We start from the raw sequence: 22,171 nt of genomic DNA on the forward strand, positions 1-22,171 counted from the left end.
CCGATGCGGGGCTCGATCCCAGGACCCCAGGACCCCAGGACCATGACCTCAGCCGAAGGGAGACGCTACACCGACTGAGCCACCCAGGCGCCCCACTGTCAACCCATTTTACAGATGAGGAAAACCGGAGGTTTCAGGAGGGTGGTATCTTGTGGTAGTGGAATGGGATGTTGACCAAGTGATCGTATTCCTCTGTATTGCAGATTGGAACTGTATCTGGGCCTTTTAATTTTAATCAAGATTCCAGCCCTTAAAAAGATATGATAAACAGGTTTTAGGTAAATCTACTAATTTCAAAAAGAATATTTTTTAAAGACAGTTTGCATTCAGTACTTAGCTCTAATTAAAGTGTATTCATTTCACAAACTTAGTGCTTATTAACCTTAAAGGTGCTCTGCTGGGGACCCTGGGTGGTGCAGTGGGTTAAGCATCTGACTCTTGGTTTCGACTCAGGTCATGAGATCGAGCCCCACATCAGGCATTGTGCTCAGCGTGGAGTCTGCTTGAGATTCTCTCTCCCTCTTGCTCTGCCCCTCCTGCTTCTGCTCTCTCTCGCTCTCACTCTAAAATAAATAAATCTTAAAAAAAAAAAAAAAGTAATAAAGGCACTCTGCTAGGGACATGGTTTTACTTTCAGATATCTTAGAATGAAGGAAAAAAAAGCCAGAGAATGAGTGCACAAGTCACTGTGGCATGCTTTGTAGGAGACGGTTCTTACAGTGCCTCCCAGAGAGGCATGAAGAGCAACACTTTTCATCTGGGGTGTCAGGGAAGGCCTGTGACAAGGGTGGGGTTGGTGAACAGTGGAGTTTAAAAGGGCAGTTCAGGAGACAGGATGTTCTGGCCTGCAGAACCACTTAGACCCAGGAGTGAGAAGGGAATGCAGGAATGTGGGAGCACTTGGAATATCACCTCCTGATTGGCCTCAGTGTTTAGTACTTGCTGAGGCTGGGCCCATCAGTTGTGATGTTGGCCAGGTTATGAAAAACCTCAGAAGGGATGAAGAAAGACTTGGGTTTGACTGCGTAGACCTATCCATGAGCCACATGTGGCTGGCTAAATTTAAATTAATTAAAAAATTAAATAAAAGATACCGTTTAGCACCTTAGTCACACTACCCACATTTCAAGTGCTTAGTAGTATGGCTTGTGGCTGCCAAATTGGATAATGTACATATAAAACATTTCATCATCATAGATAGTTATATTAGACAGTGGTACCAGATCTGGCCCTCTGCCTGTTTTTGTAAATAAAGTTTTACTGAGACACAGGCCACACCCACTCATTTACATATTGCCTGTACCTACTTTCTCACAACAATAGAGTTGAATAGTTGCAACATGGACCATATGACCTGTAAACTCCAAAATACTCACTATTTGGACCTTTACAGAGAATGTTTGCTGACCCCTGCCACAGACCATAGGGAGCAACAGAAGGTGTTCCTGCTGGGAGTAACATAAATGATTGTATTTATGACCTGAGAGGATAACTCAGTGATGGTGGGTAGGCCATATTGGTTGGGAGACCTATTCACAGTGACCCCCCAGGGTCCCCATGAGAGATGACCGACGCCATGTCCTGGCAGGTGCAGTTTCACTGATCTATGGCCCATTTAACAAACATCGATTACTGAAGTCCTTTTATTTCTTGGTTCTAAAAATTCATTAATTGGAGCCAGGATTTTTTTTTTTTTTAAGATTTTACTTTTTAAGTAATCTCTACACTCAACTTAGGGCTCAAACTCACAACCCCAAGATCAGGAGTTGCATGCTTTACTGACTGAGCTAGCCAGCCAGCCTGGAGCCGGGATTCTTAGTGTGTCTTGGACCCCATTGACTCCCTGAAGACTGCACTCTTCTCTTTATGCATAAAATCATGTACATGGGTTTACAAAGGAAACTAGTTATATTGAAATACATTTATCAGAAATAAATTTTTGGATATAGTAATACATGTACATATGTATTTAGATGTTTAATAAGATATAGCAACTAGTCCAATAACTGCCATGATTTTGATGTAGTGACGGGCATGCAGGATATTTTGAGATATTGCCAACACTATAATGTGATGGGAAAAGATCTGATTTTGCTGCTGACAGAACCACAGGTACTGCTGAGACACCTGTGTTTTATGGTGTACATTCATAATGGAACAATATGCTGCCTTTTAGTTAAAGGTTACCAGAGATAACAACTTCACTTTCTTCCTGTTCAAGCTCATAGTCTCCCCCGCCCCCCGACCCGCCTTCCCCTGCAAGAGTCCCTGACGCAGACAGTCCCTCGGAAGGAGGCTGCAATGTCATTGAGGATGGTGGCTTCTCTTGCTAACTGTCCTGGACATTTGGCTTCCTGGTAAGATCATGTGGGAAGTCCCACTTCTGTCTACTTTGTGAGATGGTCTTTAGATACCAGAAAGCATGATGCCAAGGAGAAAGGGAAGGTATCCGAGAAGGCTGGATCTTGAAGGGTGGCTAAGAAAGCCACCTAGTGAGAGGCGGGAAAGGAGGGCATTCCGAATAGGGGGAGCAGCCAGGGGTTCCGCCAGCAGTGAGAGCACAGGCCAGGGCATGCAGAGGGCCAGCCGGCTGGGGACGCCAGCCGTGGGAGCCTTGGGACACTGCTAGGGAGTTCCCACTTCATACCGCGTCCTGGGTGTTTTACGACCTTAGACCCTGAGCCTATCCTATCAAATACAATAAAACACACCCATCTCTTATACTAAAAAAAGGGTGTGTTTTGTGCATGTATTGTTGTAGAATAATTTGAAAGATTAAAAAAAAATACTTTTGCTTTTTTTAATTTATATTTGTGTTCTATTATTTTGCCATGACTCCTTTATTTTACGATTGACTGATTTCTCAGCGATTATAATATGTACTTTGGAATTCTTGGGATGTGAGAAAATGAACCCATAAGTTATTTTCACATGTAATGAAATCTCTGTACATGTCAACCATAGATCGCAATTAGTGAGGAAGACACAATGCTAAATGCAGGCATTTAATAAAACATTTATTAACTTCACTTTCTTTTAATTTTTTTGTTTTGGAACCCATTCCTCCCCCCAGCCCCCCAACTTTCAAATTGTTTTGCATGTCCCTGAGAAGGAGCTATGCCTCAGGGCTATGGGGTGGCCCTGCTGGGGCCCATGGAAAGATTTGGGAAGAGTCAGGAGTTCCTGATCTGTGGCCAGTGAAGGGGGTCTGCCATTAGCCGAGGGCTGCTGGGCTGGGGATCAATTTAGAGGTGGCCAGCAGGACTGGGGGAAGGAAAGGATTTGGTGGGAGAGGGTGGTCAAGGATGAGTCCACTCGGGTTTGGTAGTTGGTTGGCTAAGTGGGTGGTGGTTTGGTAGGTCTGTGGACTACCGGTTATCTGGTCAGCTTGTCTGGTTGATTGTTGGTTAGTAGGTATTGATGAGTGGGTAGTTGTTGGTTGGGTCGTAGTTGGCAGTGGTTCCCCCCACCCCCGCCCCCCTTTGCTTTTCTCCTTTTTACTATGTGATCAGCATCATGCCAGGTACTAGAATCACAATGATGCTAGAGACAGAGCCTGCTCCCTGTCTGTAGAATGTTTGGATTACAGCTGCCTGAATCTCAGATTCAGATGCAGCATGCACAGAAGCTTAGAGAGTGGGTTTAATTAGCACTCAAGCTGTGTGGCTCATTGTTCTATTGGTATGCTTATGAGTATTTCATCCTTACATAGCACTAGGAATGCGACATGGATATGTTTCGGTTATTATATAAATAATTTTTACTAACTTTTACACACCCACACCCCCATTACAGGAAGTTTAGAGCTAAGTGGTCATGGGGTGGAGCTTCTGGAAATTTTCCCCTGTTAAATAATTTGATATTGCAATTGCTTCCATCCGGACAACGCCCCTCTTTCTACTGTATTAAGCGGTGGTCCAAATTACCAGGTTTCGTCTCTGACTCTTCCCACTTGGCAATACATTGTCTGCAGATGAAGATTTTGACATTAGAAGCTCTCAAGCAAACCCAGAAAGGAGGAGGCTGCTTTTGGCCTGGATCCCTCTAAATCATGACCCATGTTTAAGAATTACAGTTTGCACTGGAACAATAAGGTGTTTCTTAGTGTGTTTTTTAAGTGAGTTGGTTATCACCAGAATTTCATAAACATCGTGGTTAAGGGGTGTGCTTCCCTTTAGCCCCCTTCACTAGACGTGCTGTTTTGAGAACCTGCTTTTATTACCCTTTATCTGCAGAATTCACTGATTCCAAGTAACAAGGTTCTAGATTCGTAATCACTGCCACCGAAATAGTTGTAGATCAGAGAAAGCCTCAATAACTTATTTCCTGTCATCTTCTTTTGTGCCTTTTGCCTGTCTCCCTCACCCCACATCTACCAGTTTTATAAAACATAATCTCCAAACCTATGGGAGTGTTCAGGAAAAGGGTTTGTAGAAGATCTAAAGTGCAATTTAAGGTATAATTACCCGAAGTATCTTCTGGACACTATTAGAGTCCTTTGAGAGCATATTTAAAAAAGTTCCTTAATCCAGTGAAGTTGGGAAATGCTGTGGGGACCCTAGTGCTCTCAGAGATTGTCAGTGTGCGTTTGCATATTAAAGGCTCTGAGAAGTCCTGCAGCAGTTCAGAATTGTTCAGTTCCATATAACCCCAGCTTATTTGACCACAGGAGCAGTTTGTCCTGGAAAAACAGCTAATGTCTAGTGCAGTCTTTTCGAAGCTAGGGTACACAAGATGATAGTAGGTGTTACACAACCCTCATTTATAAATTGTAACTGTTATGTATTTTCACATGTAGTGTAAAAATAAAGTGACTGGGGCATCATTCATGTATATGTGTGTGTATAATTTATATTTTACGTGTGTGTGTTTATACACACATAAATAAACTAGGCTGAGGGAAGAAGAAAATGTGAATTGATTTAAGGAAAACAACCCCTGGTAAATGGTCTAAGTTAGGACCAGGTTTGTGAATGTGGCCGGAGGGACAAATCTTCCTCAAGGCCAAGTTTAGCAGAGCTGATGTTTTGCTGAGCCAGGAAGTGGCTTCCGGCTCAAGTGCAGGATACTTTAGATAACGAAGTGGTACTGAAGACGCTTGGCCGAGGGCCGTGTGTCTTTAGTCACTGGAGCTGAGGCTAGGGTGGGGCTTTGGATATTCGGTGTGTGTCACTCGCTTGTGCCTCAGGGATGTTGGAACTTGTTCCCATTTTAGCAGAGAAGCTGACCTGCTCTGTGCCTGGGCTGTTTATTTTACTGCCGGGGCCGATTATCGTGGGACAGAGTTCAGGGGCACAGCGATAAATCTCTTTTAGGAGGATGGTGTAACCCTCAGCGTTGACTTCCTCCTCAGCTTTTGCCAGTTTAGAAAGCCTTTGTAATAGTATTATGTCTGTGTATGAGCCTCTTCCCTTGCAGCCCCATCCTGGTCTCCAGGTGGAACGGTCAACAGCGGATTCTGGAGCTGGATGGCCTAAATTCAAATCCCACTCCACCACTTATGAGCTGTGTTACTTTGGGCTCCATTTATCTGCTTCTCAGTTTTTTAATCTGGAAAATAGGACTAACAGGGGTCCCTCCCAAAGCAGCAATGAGAATCCAGTGGGGTCATTGCACTGGGCCAGGGCCCTCAGTCTTCACATATAACTGAGCGCTGGGCCTGTGTGTCACGGGAAGGACACTCTCAGGGTGCCAGGGAACAAGGTAGGAAGGGATCAGGAAGGTGGATAGTTGATTTTTTTGTTTGTTTGTTTGGCTTGATAAGCATGCCCAGAGGCAACCAGACCATCTTCTCACAAGGTAATCTTGAACATCTTCCACTCCTCTGGCAAGCTGTTTAGAAATGGCAGAGGCCATCTCCTGAGGCAGGGAGACCATTTGTCCAGGAGAGTGTGTGTGGCGGAGGACCAGGAAGGCATTTGGATGGCCCCTGTGTGACAACTGAGCAGAAGCGGTCACCAGGACATCCGCCCCATCCTGCAAGGCCTCCATGGATATGTTTCCTTGTTGACGGGACATCAAACATGGTGAGAATCATATGCAGTGTAAAAAGATGACTCCCTCCCTTGCACTCCCCCCACCCGCATTCCCTATTCCTCTACCCAGAAACAAATGCAGTTGGTGAACAGTGTCTTGTCTTTTCTAGAGGTATTCTGTGCATATCTGATCGCAATGATGCCATTCCCTGGCCACCCTGTTACTCATATGCGAACCTACTGCACACATCGCTTTCATAATTTGATAAAACCTGTCAGTTTTCCCACATCAGTGCCTCTAGATGCCAACAGGCAGTTTTGTTCAATGAAGAGTTCTGTCACGTATACTGTTTCTTTCTTTTGGGAGGTGTGTGTCACAATTTATTATAAAAGTAACACATGTAACTTAAACTGAGAAAAGAAATTCAGACAACATGGGAGCATGTCACAACAAAAAAAGAGAAAGCTCATCTTTTGCAATCACCCCAAGTCTTCCCAGGGAGAGCCAGTGAACACAGTTGGGTGTGCATGCTTCCAGAACAGAATTGCACGTTCTATACGTTACTACAAATGGTCCTGTTCCCTTAATATATCACGAAGGCCTGTCCCTATTGGAACAAACATATCTTTCTCATTCTTTCACAGAGGACTGTTATTCTCTTGCTTGAATGTTCTGTAAAGTTTCTTTAACCATTTATTCACAGGGAGGCATTTACCTTGTTTTCAGTTTTGCTCCCTCATTATATGATGGTAACGCTTTCAAATGGTTAAAGATCACTTCAGTATCCAAAGCTCCCCCTCCCCCATTAGAGAAAGGAATCCTGTTAGGGAACTTTCTTGAATACTTTGTGCTTCACATTGAATTTATTGACCTTGCATTTAATTTTCTGTCAACAGTGGCCCGGGCTGGCCCCTGCAGACTGCTCAGGAATCTGCTGGAGGAGTTGGGGTGGCCTGCAGATTTTAGCAAACTGCCAGTTCATTCAGGCAGCTCACTGAGCAGAGAACATCTTGATTCTATCAGCTTTAATCCCGGGTCCCTGATGGGGGCTGGCGCTTATGGTCGTAAGCAGATGGAATGCTCGCCTGGTTTGGAAGGCACAGTTCTGGGGTCTTTGGCTCTGAGCAGTCTTGAACCAGAATTGAATGGCATTGAATCTTTCATGATATTAATGGGGCACTGTGAGTCCTTGAACTTGTGGGTATTTATAATGTTGCAGTAATAATAATAGTAGCTGTCCTGGTCTCTGCTGATATGGTGGGTCCCTCAAAAGGCAGAACACTACCTGATTTACTGTATTATCTGACAAGCGCTTGAGAGGGTGAGTTCAGTTCTGACTCTCAGCTTCCAGGTGACCCACTGCAGTCCCACGGTCACTCACTAGCCAGGCTTGGGAGGGAAACCAGGCTTCTCTGAACCCTGACTGCCCCCATGACTGACCAACTCTGTGTCCCTGGCCTCTGGGTTACTTGGCTACCAATTATTTTAGCAAGGGAGCTCCCCTTTGTCTGAGTGGCTTCAGTGCTGTCCCCACACCCATGCTCTTTATCCGGGGATGTTGGTGGCATGGAGTTCCTCCCACAGGGAGGAGCCCGGTGTCTGGGCTGAGTGGGCTCTGTTGTGGCTGGGTGGCACATGTGTCCGGAGGTCTCCTCATGTAATTCTGGGTTGAAGATTCAAATTTGGGCATACAAATTCAACAGTGGGAAAACTGTCTGAAAAGTGTCCATACAGGTAAAGCTCCTCCCAGTATCTGTCCTTTGAGAATTTCTTTTCTTCCAGCCTCATCCTTTTTCTTTAGTAATGATGGGAGCCAGTGGTTATAAATTATTTGGAATTTCCCTCAGCTTGGTTCCTACTCAAGACTTTAAATTGGGAGTTTTGTTCTTTTTATGACTTCACAATCTTTGGGCAGGCTGCCATTTCTAGAACAGGCTTATATGAGTTGTAACATGAGGTGAGCTACGGGGGTGGGGGGGGTGAGGGGGGATGCAAACTGATTTCTGCCCTTTCAAACCAAGGAAACAACCTTGATCTTTTTTGTAACAAGGCTCAACTTCTACATGTTTGCATCAGCATTATTTTTTACCTTTTACTGTTAATTATAAAAGGAAAAAAAAAAAACCGACCCCAGGAAACGTAGCTTAGCATGAGAGACAAAAGGCAAAAAAGAGAACATTTTTTCCTTTTTTTCCTTAAAAGGTCTTCAATGTCTTGCCTTGGGGCAAGGTTGCAGGGGTGGGGTGCTGGATGGTTTTCATTATAATAATGTTGTCATCTCTTTGTGGAGTATTTTAAGGCCAATTTAACTTATTGTCTTACATAAAAATATAATTTGTAGCCAGCACAGGTCCTGGCATTCAGTAGGCAGGAAGTATTTGTTGGGTACGAGAACAGATGAATAGAACAAATTGAGCTTTCACGTATGGAAGTGACCCTAATTTCTCTTTTCCAGGGAAACTACAATTGAATAGGTTTGGGAGAAATGAGGGCAGAGCTGTGTCTTCTGCCATCCTCCCCAACTTCCCATGCTGAGCAGTAGGGCATGCATGGCAGACCTCCCAGATGCTGGGACATTGGAATCCCCAGTTCCTAGGGTGTAGTAGGGGCTGAGTCATGACTGAGACACGGGGACTAAAGTAATCCGTCTGACTCCTGCTCGCACTGCTCAGGCCTGGTGCTGTCACTTTTTGTGCTGTGCTGTCTGTCCACATTTTTCTGCCAGAACCTTGACAGTTTAGCGACCGTGGGAATGACTGGGGCAATTCACGGTCAGAGGCCCTGCCTGGGTTTCACCTCCCAAGCACACTGCTAACTGGCCATGGGTCCCGAGGGTGTGTCCCTTCCTGGCACTCAGTCTCATTATCTGTGAAATGTGTGTCCTATTGTGCTCACAGAATACAGCGGTTGTGACATAATGTGCATTCAGAGAAGTAGGGAGGTTTGGGCTCGGACAGCAGAGAGAACTGGGTTTATTTTATTTTATTTTTAAAAATTTTTGTGTGTTTGTAATCTTTTTTTTTTTGTTAATGTATAACGTATTACTTGTTTCAGGGGTACAGGTCTGTGATTCATCAGTCTTACATAATTCACAGTGCTCACCATAGCACATACTCTCCCCAGTGTCCGAGAACTGGGTTTAAATTAGGTTCTCCCTCTGTGTTACTTTTGTCCAGTGCCCCTATGGACCTCTGTCATCTCATCTGTAACATGAGATTAACCATAAAAGCGACCCTCATCGGGTCACAGGGAGGGTTATGAGAGGTGATGCATGTGGCACAGGGCCAGGCCCAGGGGGCGGGTCTGGAAGAGAGGGAGCTGCTGTTAGAGTGTAGCTGCTATTGATGTCAAGAGGAGAGGGGCTTAGGAGTCTTTCCCAGCATGGTTCCTCCTGCCCTCGCGCTCTTTCTCAAAGGGTTACCCTATGGGCTGGGCTTGTGTGCACAGGGTGGGGCCGTGAGCTGCGTTTCAGGTGAGGGGGTCTTGCCACGTGACAGACTGAGCTGGGGGACTGTGTTTCAGGTGAGCCTGAGCTGGAGTCAAAAGGTGACCAAGACCTCCGTTCACAGCGAGCGTTTATTATTTCAGCTGGGCATGTTCTCCCAGTCGTGGTGGCTGGAGGCGATGAGTGAGGGCCATGCTGAGAACTTCTGAGCTCACACTGGGGTTTCCTGGTGCCTGCCAGTGGCTGGACTCTGGGCTCCTCCTGTCCCTGCTCAGGCTCAGAGGTCCCTGGGGCCCTCATCCTACCACTCACTCAGGAGGCCTGTGGCTTCGAGATCAAAAACCTAGTGTAGAATACATTGCTTTGACCATTTTGGAGTATCTTTCCTACAAGGCTAGAATCCTTGTTCTAACTTTTTAAGGCTACCCCAATAATACTAGTTGGAAGGGACTTAGTAAGTTCTAGGCCTGTTCATATACCTATCATTTAGTCCAGTGTGACTTTGTCGCTGGATAGAAAGTTATTCCCAGAAGCGATAAGAACTTTCTGAAAGTGGCATTTGGAAGCCCACTCGGTGATGCAAATGCACCTTTTAAATAAAGAATGTCTCTTAACCAGAAAATCCAGTGTTTGGGAAAAATTAGGAAGCAGGACAGCACCATTGTATCTGTGATCTGAATGTCCACCAAAAACTCTGTACCAAAATAAAAATAAGGTATTTATGAAATAATTTGTTCCAATTATTCCAGGCAAAAGTTGTCCAGCAAGTGAGAGAAAACAGAAGGAATAGTTGGCAAAGCAGGAAATTTGAAGTCTGAGGTTATGCATAAGGAATGTGTTATGGGCCTAGTAGAAATCTCAAATCTGGGGTCTGGCAATGTTTACTCAATTCTATTGCAGAGAAATCCCAGCCACTACTCCCCATGCTGTGCCCAGGGCAGGCATGGCTTATCTGCTCAATTCTACCTCGCCAAGCCTCCATTCCCTGTGCCTGTTCATGGCAGACATTGGTTATTGATTTTCTTGCCTGCTGACCCCAGATAGGGCCTCGATCTTTCTCAACACACTGAAAGGGTCTACACCTCATATGCCAATGCCATTTGCCACCCCTGGTCTATCGTGTCATCTTTTGAAAAATCACTAACATAAAAAGGCCTTGCACATGGATCTTTATTAACTGAACCCTGACATAGTGAGGTGTAAAAGTTAACTGAGACAGCTCCTTTGTCATCCTTGAGAGTTCCTGAGTAAGAAAAAGGATCAGAAATCCAGCCGACCTGGGTGCCCCAATCCACCCTTATTTTATTGTGGTCTGTATTTTATCTTGCCAATAGAAATAGGCCCATGTGACTTCAGGACTTCAAGGCCCAGAACATCCTCTTGTTACAGTTAAACTGCAGTAACAAAGAGAGAAAAATTAAAAAACAAAACAAGGGGCGCCTGGGTGGCTCAGTTGGTTAAGCGACTGCCTTCGGCTCAGGTTATGATCTCAGGGTCCTGGGATCGAGCCCTGCATCGGGCTCCCTGCTCGGCGGGAAGCCTGCTTCTCCCTCTCCGACTCCCCCTGCTTGTGTTCCCTCTCTTGCTGTCTCTCTCCCTGTCAAATAAATAAATACAATCTTTTAAAAAATAAAAATTAAAAAAAAAATAAAAAAACAAATACAGTGACTTTTTTCAGTCTTTAAGTTGTCAGGGCACCCTATTCTGGGACCCAGGTTCCTTCTGTCACCTTGCCTGGCCTCCCCTCAGGCAGGTCAGAGCTAAGTGACCGTCATGTCAGGGGCTCTGGCTGCAGGAGGGAGCGCTTGGAGGCACCTTGCCCCCCCACCCCGCAACCCCTGCACCCTCCCCCCTTCCCCGCCACCACCCAGGGCCCTGAAGTGATAGCACACTTCCTCTGCTCACCATCCATTGGCGAAGCAGCCATGCCGCTGAGCTGCAAGGGAGGCTGGGAAGGGCCATCCAGCAGGAAGCTGCATGCCTGGGGAAAGGGGAGGAAGGGTTTTAGTGGCCTTCACCGCAGTACCCCTCAATCATCAGCAGTGTGAGTCACCTGGTTGTAAGTCTGTCTAGCCTTTGGATGGGTTCAGGCCCTAGATGAAGCCCTGAGCAGGAGAGAAGCCAGCCTGGCCCCTTCGTAGTCCTGCCAAGGTACATAGTCTGTCATCTGCTGTACGGATGGAAGGACCGTCACACTCTCAGAAATGCACTCCGCTTCTGGGCAGCGGACTGAGATGGTCCTCCTCATCGTGGCCTCAGGGACAGGTGGCAGCTGAGAAACTGAGGACAGTGGCGAACTGCCTTCTTTTAGTCGAGGTGTCCCCTTGTTTGCACAGCTGAGGCCAACAATTCAGCCGCAGTTTATTGAGGCTGGGAAAGAAGGCAGGTTGGGGAGAAGCCATAAAGCTAGCCTGGGAGGCCAATGAGCCCCAGTTCCACCACCTGGGTCCTGGGCCCAGGTGACCTGAGCGCTGCAGTGTGGGGTTCCCTTGGGGGCAGCCCTGCACAGGAGGCCGCTTTGGTTGGCTCACCCAAGCAGTGAAGGCTGACAGGAAACCCCACTGCAAACGTGGGGGTCACCGCTTTTAATGGCTAAGCCTTCACTTTTCCCTTCTGACCTTGTTCTTTTTGTCTCAAGGTTGATAAAAGCATATTGAAGTCAGTGGTGGTAAGAATAATAGTAATAATACTAGCATTTAATGACAGCTGAGTGTTGGGGGGCGGGCTCTGAGTGCTGGAGATGTGTTATCACATGCAGGCTGCCCAGTGGTTCTGCACTCCTGCTCCAACATTATCCCCAGTTTCCAGGGAAAGTCACTGCAGCACGCTGGGATCGGGTCACTTGGCCAGGGCTCTACAGCTAGTGTGGTGGTGCTGAGCCCACCCCTGTGGAGCCTTAGTGACACCCCCCGCCGTCTTCCCGTGCCACATGTTCTGTTGACTGCTGGGGGTGCAGAGTGGGCACCATCCGGAGCAGGTTGGCATTCTGTTTGAAAGGCTGTGTGTGGACTTTTGCATCCACTCAGTGAGAGGCCGCTCTTTGTCTCAGCACCAGAGAGGAAAGGCCGGGGAGCCGTGCATGGGGAAGTCTGTCCCCCAAAGAGCCAAGTGTCCATGCTTAGGGGAGCAGAACAGCCTGTTCCTGCCTTTCTGGAGCCGATGCTTTGAGCAGAGGAGGCAGACGCAGCAGGTGATTATCTCGGCGTGGCCGTAGTCCCACCGGAAAAGGGCACATTTCACCAGGGGACCTATTCTGGTGTTGCAGAGTTGGATATAGAAGAGGCATTAACCAGGTCAAGAGAGGTGGGGAGAGAGTTCCAGGCTAAGCCAGCGGAGGCCAGAGATCAAGGTTAAGCCCTGGGCGGTGTGACGTTGGGAAGTCAAGAAGAGGCCAGACCCCGGGCTCTTGTGGGCTGCTTTTATACTGTGTTCTCTTTCAGGGAGGTCTGATAAATGATCAGTAGTTGGGTTCCTGGGTGGTTCTTGGTTTCTGTCTGAGGATCTTAGGCTGTATGGGTCTCCCTAAAGCACTCAGCACAGAAGTGACCCCTGGCGCCGACCACACATGTCCTGGGTTCACTGCAGTGTGCGGGTCAGCCTCCTCCCAGAACAGGAGATCAGGACCTCAGAGTCCTAATGAAATTGCTTTGCTCAGAGAAGTGACACATGGAACATCTCATTCTCCTCTTAATTCACAAAGAATTGTCTTTCTTTTCTTATCGGCAAACCTGGGATTATAGCTTCTGGGCTTCTGGCTCTGGGGAAGTGTGTTGGGCACGTAGCAGGTATTCAGGTATGAGGTGAATGAGTAAGAAAGGGGAGGCAGGTAATATTCAGCGCCTACCTTGTACTCGGCATTGCTCTCAACTCTTGGTGTTCTGTAACTCACCTACTCCTTACCAACAGCCCCCTGAATGTGTTGACTGTGATCATTTCCATTTGGTAAACAAGGAAACAGAAAGCCCAGAGAGGATGGATGGATTGTTCAAAGTGACATGTCTAGTTGAGCTGCCGGTTCTAGAGCCTGTAGTTGAAACCGTTGTGCCCCACTGCCGCTCAGAGGGTAATAGAGATGAGAGGGTGGGGAACAGAGTGTGTGGCAGACTCCTCTCCAGATGGCCAAATCGTAGTTGGAGCATGGCCTGGGTGCTTTTCCCCGAGCATACGAGAAGGAGGTTTTCTGAAACTTCTACGTCTCCTTGATGCCTGTAGCCCCGTGTTGGCTGTTTCTCACCTAGCAGTGAGCTGCTGCATTGTGGCTAATGGATGACCTGTTGTTCTTACCCAGGAGAGCAGAACTGTGGGATGGTGTTCGCTCAGGCCCCTCCTCCCGGCCCCCCACCACGCCGCCCTCAGTAATATGAGGGGAGGTCTGCACAGTAAATGGTGGGCACGCAGGCGGTTGCATGGATCCTGCCCTCCTAATAGGAGAGAGGGAAAGATCACCATCTCCCTTCCTTGGAGGAACTTGTCTACACAGTAGATGTTTCCATGATGCTTCCAAAGATTGCCTAAAAATAGCCGGTTTCCTCCCCCGTAAATGTTGCCCATTCCCGGTTGCTGCTCAGGGATTCCTGGGGAACCAGTATACAGAAGTGACGTGAAAACATTCCATCCTGGAATTTGCAGTAGCTCAAATTAACTTTCTAGCTATTAAAAAAAAAAAAAAAGGCTATGGCCCTCACTTGGAAGCATCGCTGGGTGATTTTAAGTAGTTCCAGAGGGGGTGTGTGGTTTGCGGGTCAGCGCTGTCCGGAGCCAGGCCCAGTTCCATGGGAATTGGGATTGGTTGGCTCTGGGGAGGAGAGACCTGTGGCCAGATTCCAACCCACCGACAATGTAAGCAGATTCTAGGAGGTCCAGCAGGCATGGAGGGTGTTGGCTTATTTTATTCCAGAAAGAGGCTCTCAAGGAGGTGGAATCCTGCCAGAGAGGCTTCCAGCTGACCTGGCCGTTTCTCCTGTTACATTTCTGTTCCCTGTTTATACTCGACATAAACATCACAGAGCACACTCACATTTGAAAACCCCGTAGTCGGCTTTGATGGTCAGACATCGACGTTGTGATGCTCTGTAGCATTTCATTTTCAAGGCACTGGGAGTCTCCTGTTTCATGTGGGTGGGAAAGGGGGAGACCTTTTTGGGCAAGCTGCCATCTTTTTATTGTTCCAAGAGTTCGGTAAAGCATTTGAACCTTCACCTGTCAAAATCACTTTTGGAGCAAGGACTGTTCTTTCTCCAGCTTCTTAGAATAGCAGAACAAAAGTATCGTTTATCCCAATGAGACCTTAATGGGGGCTTTCCCGTTTGGACACCCACCTTGAATTCATTGGAAACAGAAGTTTTGGGCATTGTGTTTTTCATACATTTGGCTCAGATTTTTACTGGGTCATATTTCCCCCCCAAATCTTTTTCAAAAAAGACTCCTTTCTCATTCCTTTAGACCAACATGTGTAAGCTGGGTAAAAATAGAGCAAACTGGTTTCATGTTTTGATTTATGGATCAGATCTGCAAGTTTGCATTTGAAAAGCATTTAACACATAAATCAGGAAAGTTGAACTTTGCAGTCTGGTGCTTGTGGCTGGATGAGACGTTGTGTCCCGTTCAGATCCTGCCTGGTGCAAGACCAGACCCTCCGTGGTCCACCACTGGTACCCTGACTAATGATAAGCGTACACATACTTTCCGTCCTTCCTGCCCCCTCCTCCCGCCCTTCTGAGGACTTGTTCTTCTCCCTGTGGTTTGAATAAAGGAAATTGGCATGGAAAATTGTTTGACCTGGAATTTCTTACGATTGGTAGATAGTAACTCAGTAATTAGTAGCACTTCAAAGACAACCTTATAACAGGACATCTAATCACAAAAATTCCGTCACGGTCAAGGGCTGTCACCTAGAGAAACATACATACGGTCTGATGGGATGAATTCCTCGGATGTCCCAAGTTCTGTGCATGGTCAAGTGTTTTGTGCAGCTGATTGCTGCTTCATTGACCACAGGACCTCAGAAACAGAGGTGGCTTCATGGTACTACAATACAGAACCCTGCCCTGAGAAGGCTTCTGTGCTTGGTTTAATGCTCTGCTGCTGCTGTCCTGAAATCCGTAGTACTTTTTGGACAAGGAGTCTTGTATTTTCATTTGTTGCTGGGCCCCGTGAGTTACATGGACTGTCCTGCTTCAAAGTTATTCTTTATACAATTCATTACATAGAAAATCTTTGGGCACCTTAACTTTGAGGATTGCTCAAATCTAGAGTGTCTTAGCAGCCAGTTCATGATAATCTTTACTCTGCATAGTTTTACATGATCAAGCTTTATTATGACTAAATCTGCAATCATAAAGGTACCTTTGGTTTTTGTGGGTTTGGGTGTGCCCTGTTAAGAAGATCTTTTCTTTTTTTTTTTTTTAAAGATTTTATTTATTTGCGAGAGAGAGAATGAGAGACAGAGAGCATGAGAGGGAGGAGGGTCAGAGGGAGAAGCAGACTCCCGGCTTAGCAGGAAGCCTGATGTGGGACTCAATCCCGGGACTCCAGGATCATGACCTGAGCCGAAGGCGGTCACTTAGCCAACTGAGCCACCCAGGCGCCCAAGAAGATCTTTTCTTATAAGAGGACTAACAATAAACAGGTTAATTAAAAAAAAAAAAAGAAAGAAAAGCCTCCACCCTTTCGGTTTTAAGTGGCATTCCATTTATTGCTTATTAGCATGTGTGTATATTTCTCATGTGGTTGTAGTTGGGTTTCATTAAGTGCAATCCTGCATGTGTTTAACTGACATTCAGGTGGTTTGTGGTGGATGGGTGGGTGGGACACGGTAAAGGGAGCTCCAAGATGGCAGAGGCTCAGTTACTCCCTAGCAGGTGCTCGTAATCCTGGAATGGGGGCTCAGAGGCTTGGTTTTTGTCTTGAGTGGGTCCTGGCACAGTCACACACATGCTGGTGGGAGCAAAGTGCCACCAGCTGTTGGATCTGGCCCTTGACTTAGGAGCCAGGGGTTGTCCCACAGGAGGATGGGATGAAGGGTCTTCCCATCAAAGGGAATACAGAACACATGGAGAGGTCCAAGGGGTTCAAAGCAGGATGTGGTCCAGGAATGAGGAGTCTCTGAGTCTGCAGTGTGAACTATGGCAGGAGGAGGTGACAAGTGTTAAAAAGCAGGCTGGCTTTGGGGGTTCTGAGGGTGCTGTATGTCTAAGGAGTTGGACTGTGGGCATTCGGGACCATTGGTGACTTTGGAAGCACAGAGGTACTGACCAGAAAGATAGTTCTTATTTTGTAAGATTTTATTTATTTATTTGTCAGAGAGAGAGAGCACAAGTAGGGGGAGCAGTAGGGAGAGGGAGAAGCAGGCTCCCCGCTGAGCAAGGAGCCCAATGTGGGGCTTGATCCCAGGACCCTAGGATCATGACCTAAGCTGAAGGCAGATGCTTAACCGACTTTGCCACCCAGGCGTCCCATGACCAGAAAGATAGTTCTAAGGTTATGTGAGCAGGGTTCAGCTTCATGGCTGTTGAGCACTCTGGGGTGGGGGGGGCACATATTTACTGGGAAGGTGGAGAAAAGGATTTGCCAAGAGATGTAGGTAGAGAGGGAATTGACGTGTTGTAGAAACGACAACCTGGGGTTTGAAGGAGCAGTCCAAGATGGCTCTGACATTTTCAGTTTGGGGTCCTGGTAGAATGGGGGGGTTCAACAGGGGAGGTTGGTGGGGAGAGGGTGGAGTAAGCTGAGGGGGTGGTGGGTGAATAGATAGGGGAAGTGTATGGGAGGAGGTAGAGGGGAGAGAGAGGGAGAGAGAGATGGGGGTAGATAGGAAGGGAAGTATGGGGGGGAGAGATGGGGGATAGATAGCAGGGGAAGAATGGGGGGAGGCAGAGGGAGAGAGAAAGTGAGATGGGATAGATAGGGGAAGTGTGGGGGGGTAGAGGAGGAGAGAATGAGATAGAGAGGAGATTTTGTTGATAATGTTTGGATTTTGATGGATGTAGGTAGAGGTTGGAAAGAGGACAGAGGGCCACAGAGAAGCCAAGGGAGTAGAAGGTAGAAACCAGCAGGAGTGAGATTCCTAGAAGATCCCTGGAAGGGGCCTGGGTTTGCATGATCTGTTAAGCTGGGAGTAGACTAGAAAGGAGCCATAACCTTGGGTCAGTCACTTTTGCTCCTGGCAACAGAGACTTTCTCTGGCTGGATTAGCTTAACTATTAGGGTTTTATCTTACCAGTGACTAACTTGTGAGAAGAACAGAGATGAAAATGATTGATAACACTCAGTGATGATGAGATTGGAGGGGAAACTGGCCTCTTAAACCTGTAGATGGGAGTGTAAACAGAAACAACTTTTTATAGGGAAAAGATATCTAGGACATAACAATTAGTGAAAAAAAAATTTCAAGACCCATTGTATAGTATGATATAAATTCAGGGCAGCAAACACATACACATATATATATGCACGTATAACCTGGTAGATCACATACTATCAAGTTAGCAGGTGGTTGTCTCTGGAATTCAGCTGCCCCTTTTTGTATTTCTGAAATGATTTCTTTCTTTTTCTTTTTTTTTAAAGATTTTATTTATTCATTTATTTGAGTGAGTGAGAGAGAGAGAGAGCACATGAGAGGCAGGAAGGTCAGAGGGAGAAGCAGACTCCCCCCCGAGCAGGGAGCCCGATGCGGGACTCGATCCCGGGACTCCAGGATCATGACCTGAGCCGAAGGCAGTCGCCCAACCAACTGAGCCACCCAGGAGCCCCTGAAATGATTTCTTTAAAATTTAAAAGCTCTTTTTATTATGGGAAATTTCAAACATATATAAAAGAGATAAAAGTCTAGTGCATTTTCATGTACTCATGATCTAATGACACTGGTAAACATTTTGGAAACTTGTTTCATCTATTCTCATCCTCAAGTATTCTGAAGCAAATTCTAACATTACATCCTTTTACTCTGAAATGGTTCTGTGTGGTTCTCTAACAGATGAGGATTCATTAACAACCCAGAGGAATGTGCCAGCTCAAGCCTGTGCCTCTCTCCCCAGATAGCAAAGCCATCGTGGATGGGAACCTGAAGCTCATCTTGGGCCTGGTGTGGACACTGATCCTCCACTACTCCATCTCCATGCCCGTGTGGGAGGATGAAGGGGATGATGATGCCAAGAAGCAGACGCCAAAGCAGAGGCTGCTGGGATGGATTCAGAACAAGATCCCTTACTTGCCCATCACCAACTTTAACCAGAACTGGCAAGATGGCAAGGCTCTGGGGGCCTTGGTAGACAGCTGTGCTCCAGGTAAGTGTCCATGGCTGCCTAAGCCATCTCTTCGGATGGGGGTTTGTGGATCCCAAGCCTCTTGGCTTTCCAATGGACAAGCTGGGTTTGCTGGGATTGGTGTATTCTCCTGGTTTTAGCCCACTGTAAGAGCAAAGGGAACTAAAAATGGTTCTGTTTACCTTCTAGGTGTATCCATTGACTTTTTGAACATTGAACTCAGTTATTTACGCAAATTCCCGGTGAAGCCCGTAGTTCTTGGAGCAGGCCCTGGTTTAGCTTTCAGACTCCAAAGTCTTGCTTCTTCCCACAGTTGGTGCCTGGTTTCCCATTGACTTCAGCAGAAACACATGGCCCTGTTAGTTGACTTGGCATGAAAATTGAAAAACTTCCATTGAGTGGAAAGTACCCATTTTTATCGACCGCTGGGTTGACTATATATGGCTTTCTCCACCCTTTTCTTTCTGCATTGCTATGAAATAGTGTTTGGTCAGGATCCAGTTGGAGGTTTTTCTACCCTTTTCTGAGTGGTTGAGTGTATACCAAGGTAGTAATTATCCTCACTGGAGGGTTTAGATTGATGAGTAGAGCTTGCTGGTACATACTCAGTAGAAAAACCAGAGTCCATGTTTATATGCACCCCCAAAATTGTTTCTAATAAAAAATTTACTCTAATAATCATATTTTCCATTTACGAATACTCACATTCGTTTTTAGTAAGCAAATGGTTCTCACCATGCTGCAAACAGAGCTGGCTAGTCTGTATTGAATAAGAAGGGAGGACTGACTCCAGGCTTCATTCTTCCTTGAGAGCCTATCAGCTAGTGTTATCCAGAACTAACTCAGAGCTCAGCATTAGTTAATTTCCCGGCACCTTCTTCCTTGCTTCCACCTACAGACACATTTTAAGATACCTCTTTACCAGTTTGAACCTGTGGATGTTTACTTCAGTCCTATACTTCTTGTGCTTACAAAGGTTTTTAAGATGATTCTAGGTTTGGGCTTTTGGGCATGTGGATTTTTCAATTATACAGATGCTAGCATAGTCTTTTTAGGTGTATCTAGGAACTGGATTGTGATATTGTGACTTAGAGTAAGAAGTACATATTTGGTCTTTGTCCCTTTCCTGGCACAGAGCTCTAAAAACCGTTGGAATTTCTTAAGTGGTAAGAGCCATGATAATGGTTCCTTTCAACCGCACCTGAGTTTATGTTAATGAGGTAACTTTTGGACAGCCCCTAAGCATGGGGGTAGGGCCAGGAGAACCAACCATGTGATTAGAGGGTTGGAACTTTTAGCCCTATCTCCTGACCTCCAGGGAAAGGACAGGGGCTGGAGGTTGAGTTAATCACTAATGGCCAGTGATTTAATCAAATCGTGCCTACTTCACATAATGAAACCTCCATAAAATTTCTCGAACTACAAATTTTGGGGAGCTTTCAGGTCAGTAAGCACATGGAGGTGCGAGGAGGATGGCACACCCCAAGGGGATGGATGCTCCATACCCCTTCTCCCATACCTTGCCATGTGCATCTCTTTCATCTGGTTGTTCTTGAGTTGTATCCTTTTATAATAAATTGGTAATCTAGCAATTAAACTGTTTTCCTGAGTTCGGTGAGCCACTCTAGTATATGAATTGAAGAAGAGTTGTGGGAACCTCCAATTTATAGCTGGTCTGTTAGAAGCCCAGGTGACAACCTGGACTTGCAGGTGACATCCAAAGTGGAGGAAGGGGGCATTCTTATGGGACTGAGCCCTTCACCTATGGGGTCTGACACTAACCTCCACATAGTTAATGTCAGATTTGAGTTAAATTGTAGGATATCCAGCTGGCGTGAATCCTACACATTTGGTGACCAGAGGACAGAAGTATGAAGGTGGTAGGAGGAAAAAAAAAAAAAATCTGCAAAAAGGCACCAGGCCCAAGGAGTTTTACAGACTTTATTTATTTATACCACACCTTCAAGGAATGGATAATCTCTGTGTTAATGCGAGAAAATAACAGCCTGAAGGAGAAGTCTCAGCTTAGTCTCAGAATAGTTTCCATGCTGGCATACTCAGATCTGTTATACTTGTTGCCCTTAAGGTATATAATTGACTGTGATTTTTGGAAGAAATTGCTCTCTGAATTAAGATACCCAGGGGGTTTAATTTAAGCACGGGGCTTCCTTTAGTCTCTTCAGTCAGCTAATACTAACAGAATCTTTTGTGTTATGTTAACAGGTCTGTGCCCAGACTGGGAATCGTGGGATCCACGAAAGCCTGTGGATAACGCACGGGAAGCTATGCAGCAAGCAGATGACTGGCTGGGGGTCCCACAGGTACATACACGAGCAGCACCATGTTCCGTGAGGCTATTTCCATCCTCCAGCTTGTTCTGGCCCTCTGTGGATGCCTCTTTGTGTCTACCAGGTGGTCTGACCTCCTCAGCATGAGCCTTCAAAGAGTATTGCCTCTGGCATGCTCCCATCTTCCTCAGTTTACCCATAATAATAGGTTCTCGTGGACTTGGGTGCTTATAGATCATTCAAAAATCTTACACTGCTCTTTGTCACATGTGGCAAATTTTGTAGTATTTTTGCTCCAAAGATCTTAAAAGACTGTCTTGGGACACCAGACTGCAAATGTAGACTTTAATGATTGGGTTGCACTGTAAGAAATAGCCAATATTTGACCACTTTTTACATATTTAAAAAGTCTTTTTAAAATCCAATATCTTAGGGGAAGTCACAGGACTTAGAACTTTTTAAAAAATTTATACCAGGATAACCAACCATTATTGGAAATTGTGGAAGAATTTGTATTGCTCATAATCCTATCACAGGAATATAACAGGAGAACTTGGAAATTGGGTAACTCTTGGATACCATCTGCAGTAGCCACATTGCGTAGTTGAGGTCCTGTCTTCTAAGGTTTTCCAAGGAAGCTGAAAAACTGCCCCAGACTCCCATGTTTGAAGAGCAGTTGTAGGTAGCCAATGCCATGGATGGATGACCTCACCACAGGTTACATTATGGTCTAAGCTGGTGTTCAGAGCTGAGTTCTGTGTATTTTATAATAGGATCTCTTGGGAGGTAGAAAAACTTGCCTGTATTTCTTTGGTTTGGTTTTGACATCATTATCTCTGCCTCATGGCCCATTTCTTAGCTCTTCCCCCCTTAGTAAGTGGTTTGGTATGTTTTTCATCTCCTCTTATAAACCTAAAACCATCTCCTTTTTGATGTTCATTTGATATTGGCACTGTATAGTTGTTGAAGGAGCTGCCTGGAAGAAATGTCAAATCAACGCACCTCCTACATTTTATGGAATGGGTGAAGGCAACTGTTCAAACCCAAGTAACTGTTTTGTTGCTGAACGCTAATTATCAGAATGTTTTCTGGTGTTTTTTTGTTTGTTTTGTTTTGTTTTACTGTGGGGTGAGGGAAGCTGGGTATATATGTTGTTCATCTGTATTTGGTTAACCTGGTTCATGAGACAGAGCCTTCTG

General features: G+C 46.0%; 1 protein-coding gene across 7 annotated transcripts in view; it reads left to right on the forward strand.

Moving 5' to 3' along the window:
* The window catches only part of FLNB (filamin B), a 142,516-nt gene that overhangs the window by 36,803 nt on the left and 83,542 nt on the right, over positions 1–22,171 (forward strand). For all 7 annotated transcript variants that reach the window (XM_081819475.1, XM_081819430.1, XM_081819435.1 and 4 more), the window contains exons 2-3: positions 18,457–18,705; positions 20,908–21,005. In XM_081819475.1, coding sequence (XP_081675601.1) covers positions 18,457–18,705; positions 20,908–21,005 — 347 coding nt within the window. The remainder of the gene's footprint in view (positions 1–18,456; positions 18,706–20,907; positions 21,006–22,171) is intronic.

This window comes from Leptonychotes weddellii, chromosome 1, assembly GCF_054177405.1.
Source record: "Leptonychotes weddellii isolate Sample4059 chromosome 1, ASM5417740v2, whole genome shotgun sequence".
Classification (NCBI taxonomy): domain Eukaryota; kingdom Metazoa; phylum Chordata; class Mammalia; order Carnivora; family Phocidae; genus Leptonychotes; species Leptonychotes weddellii.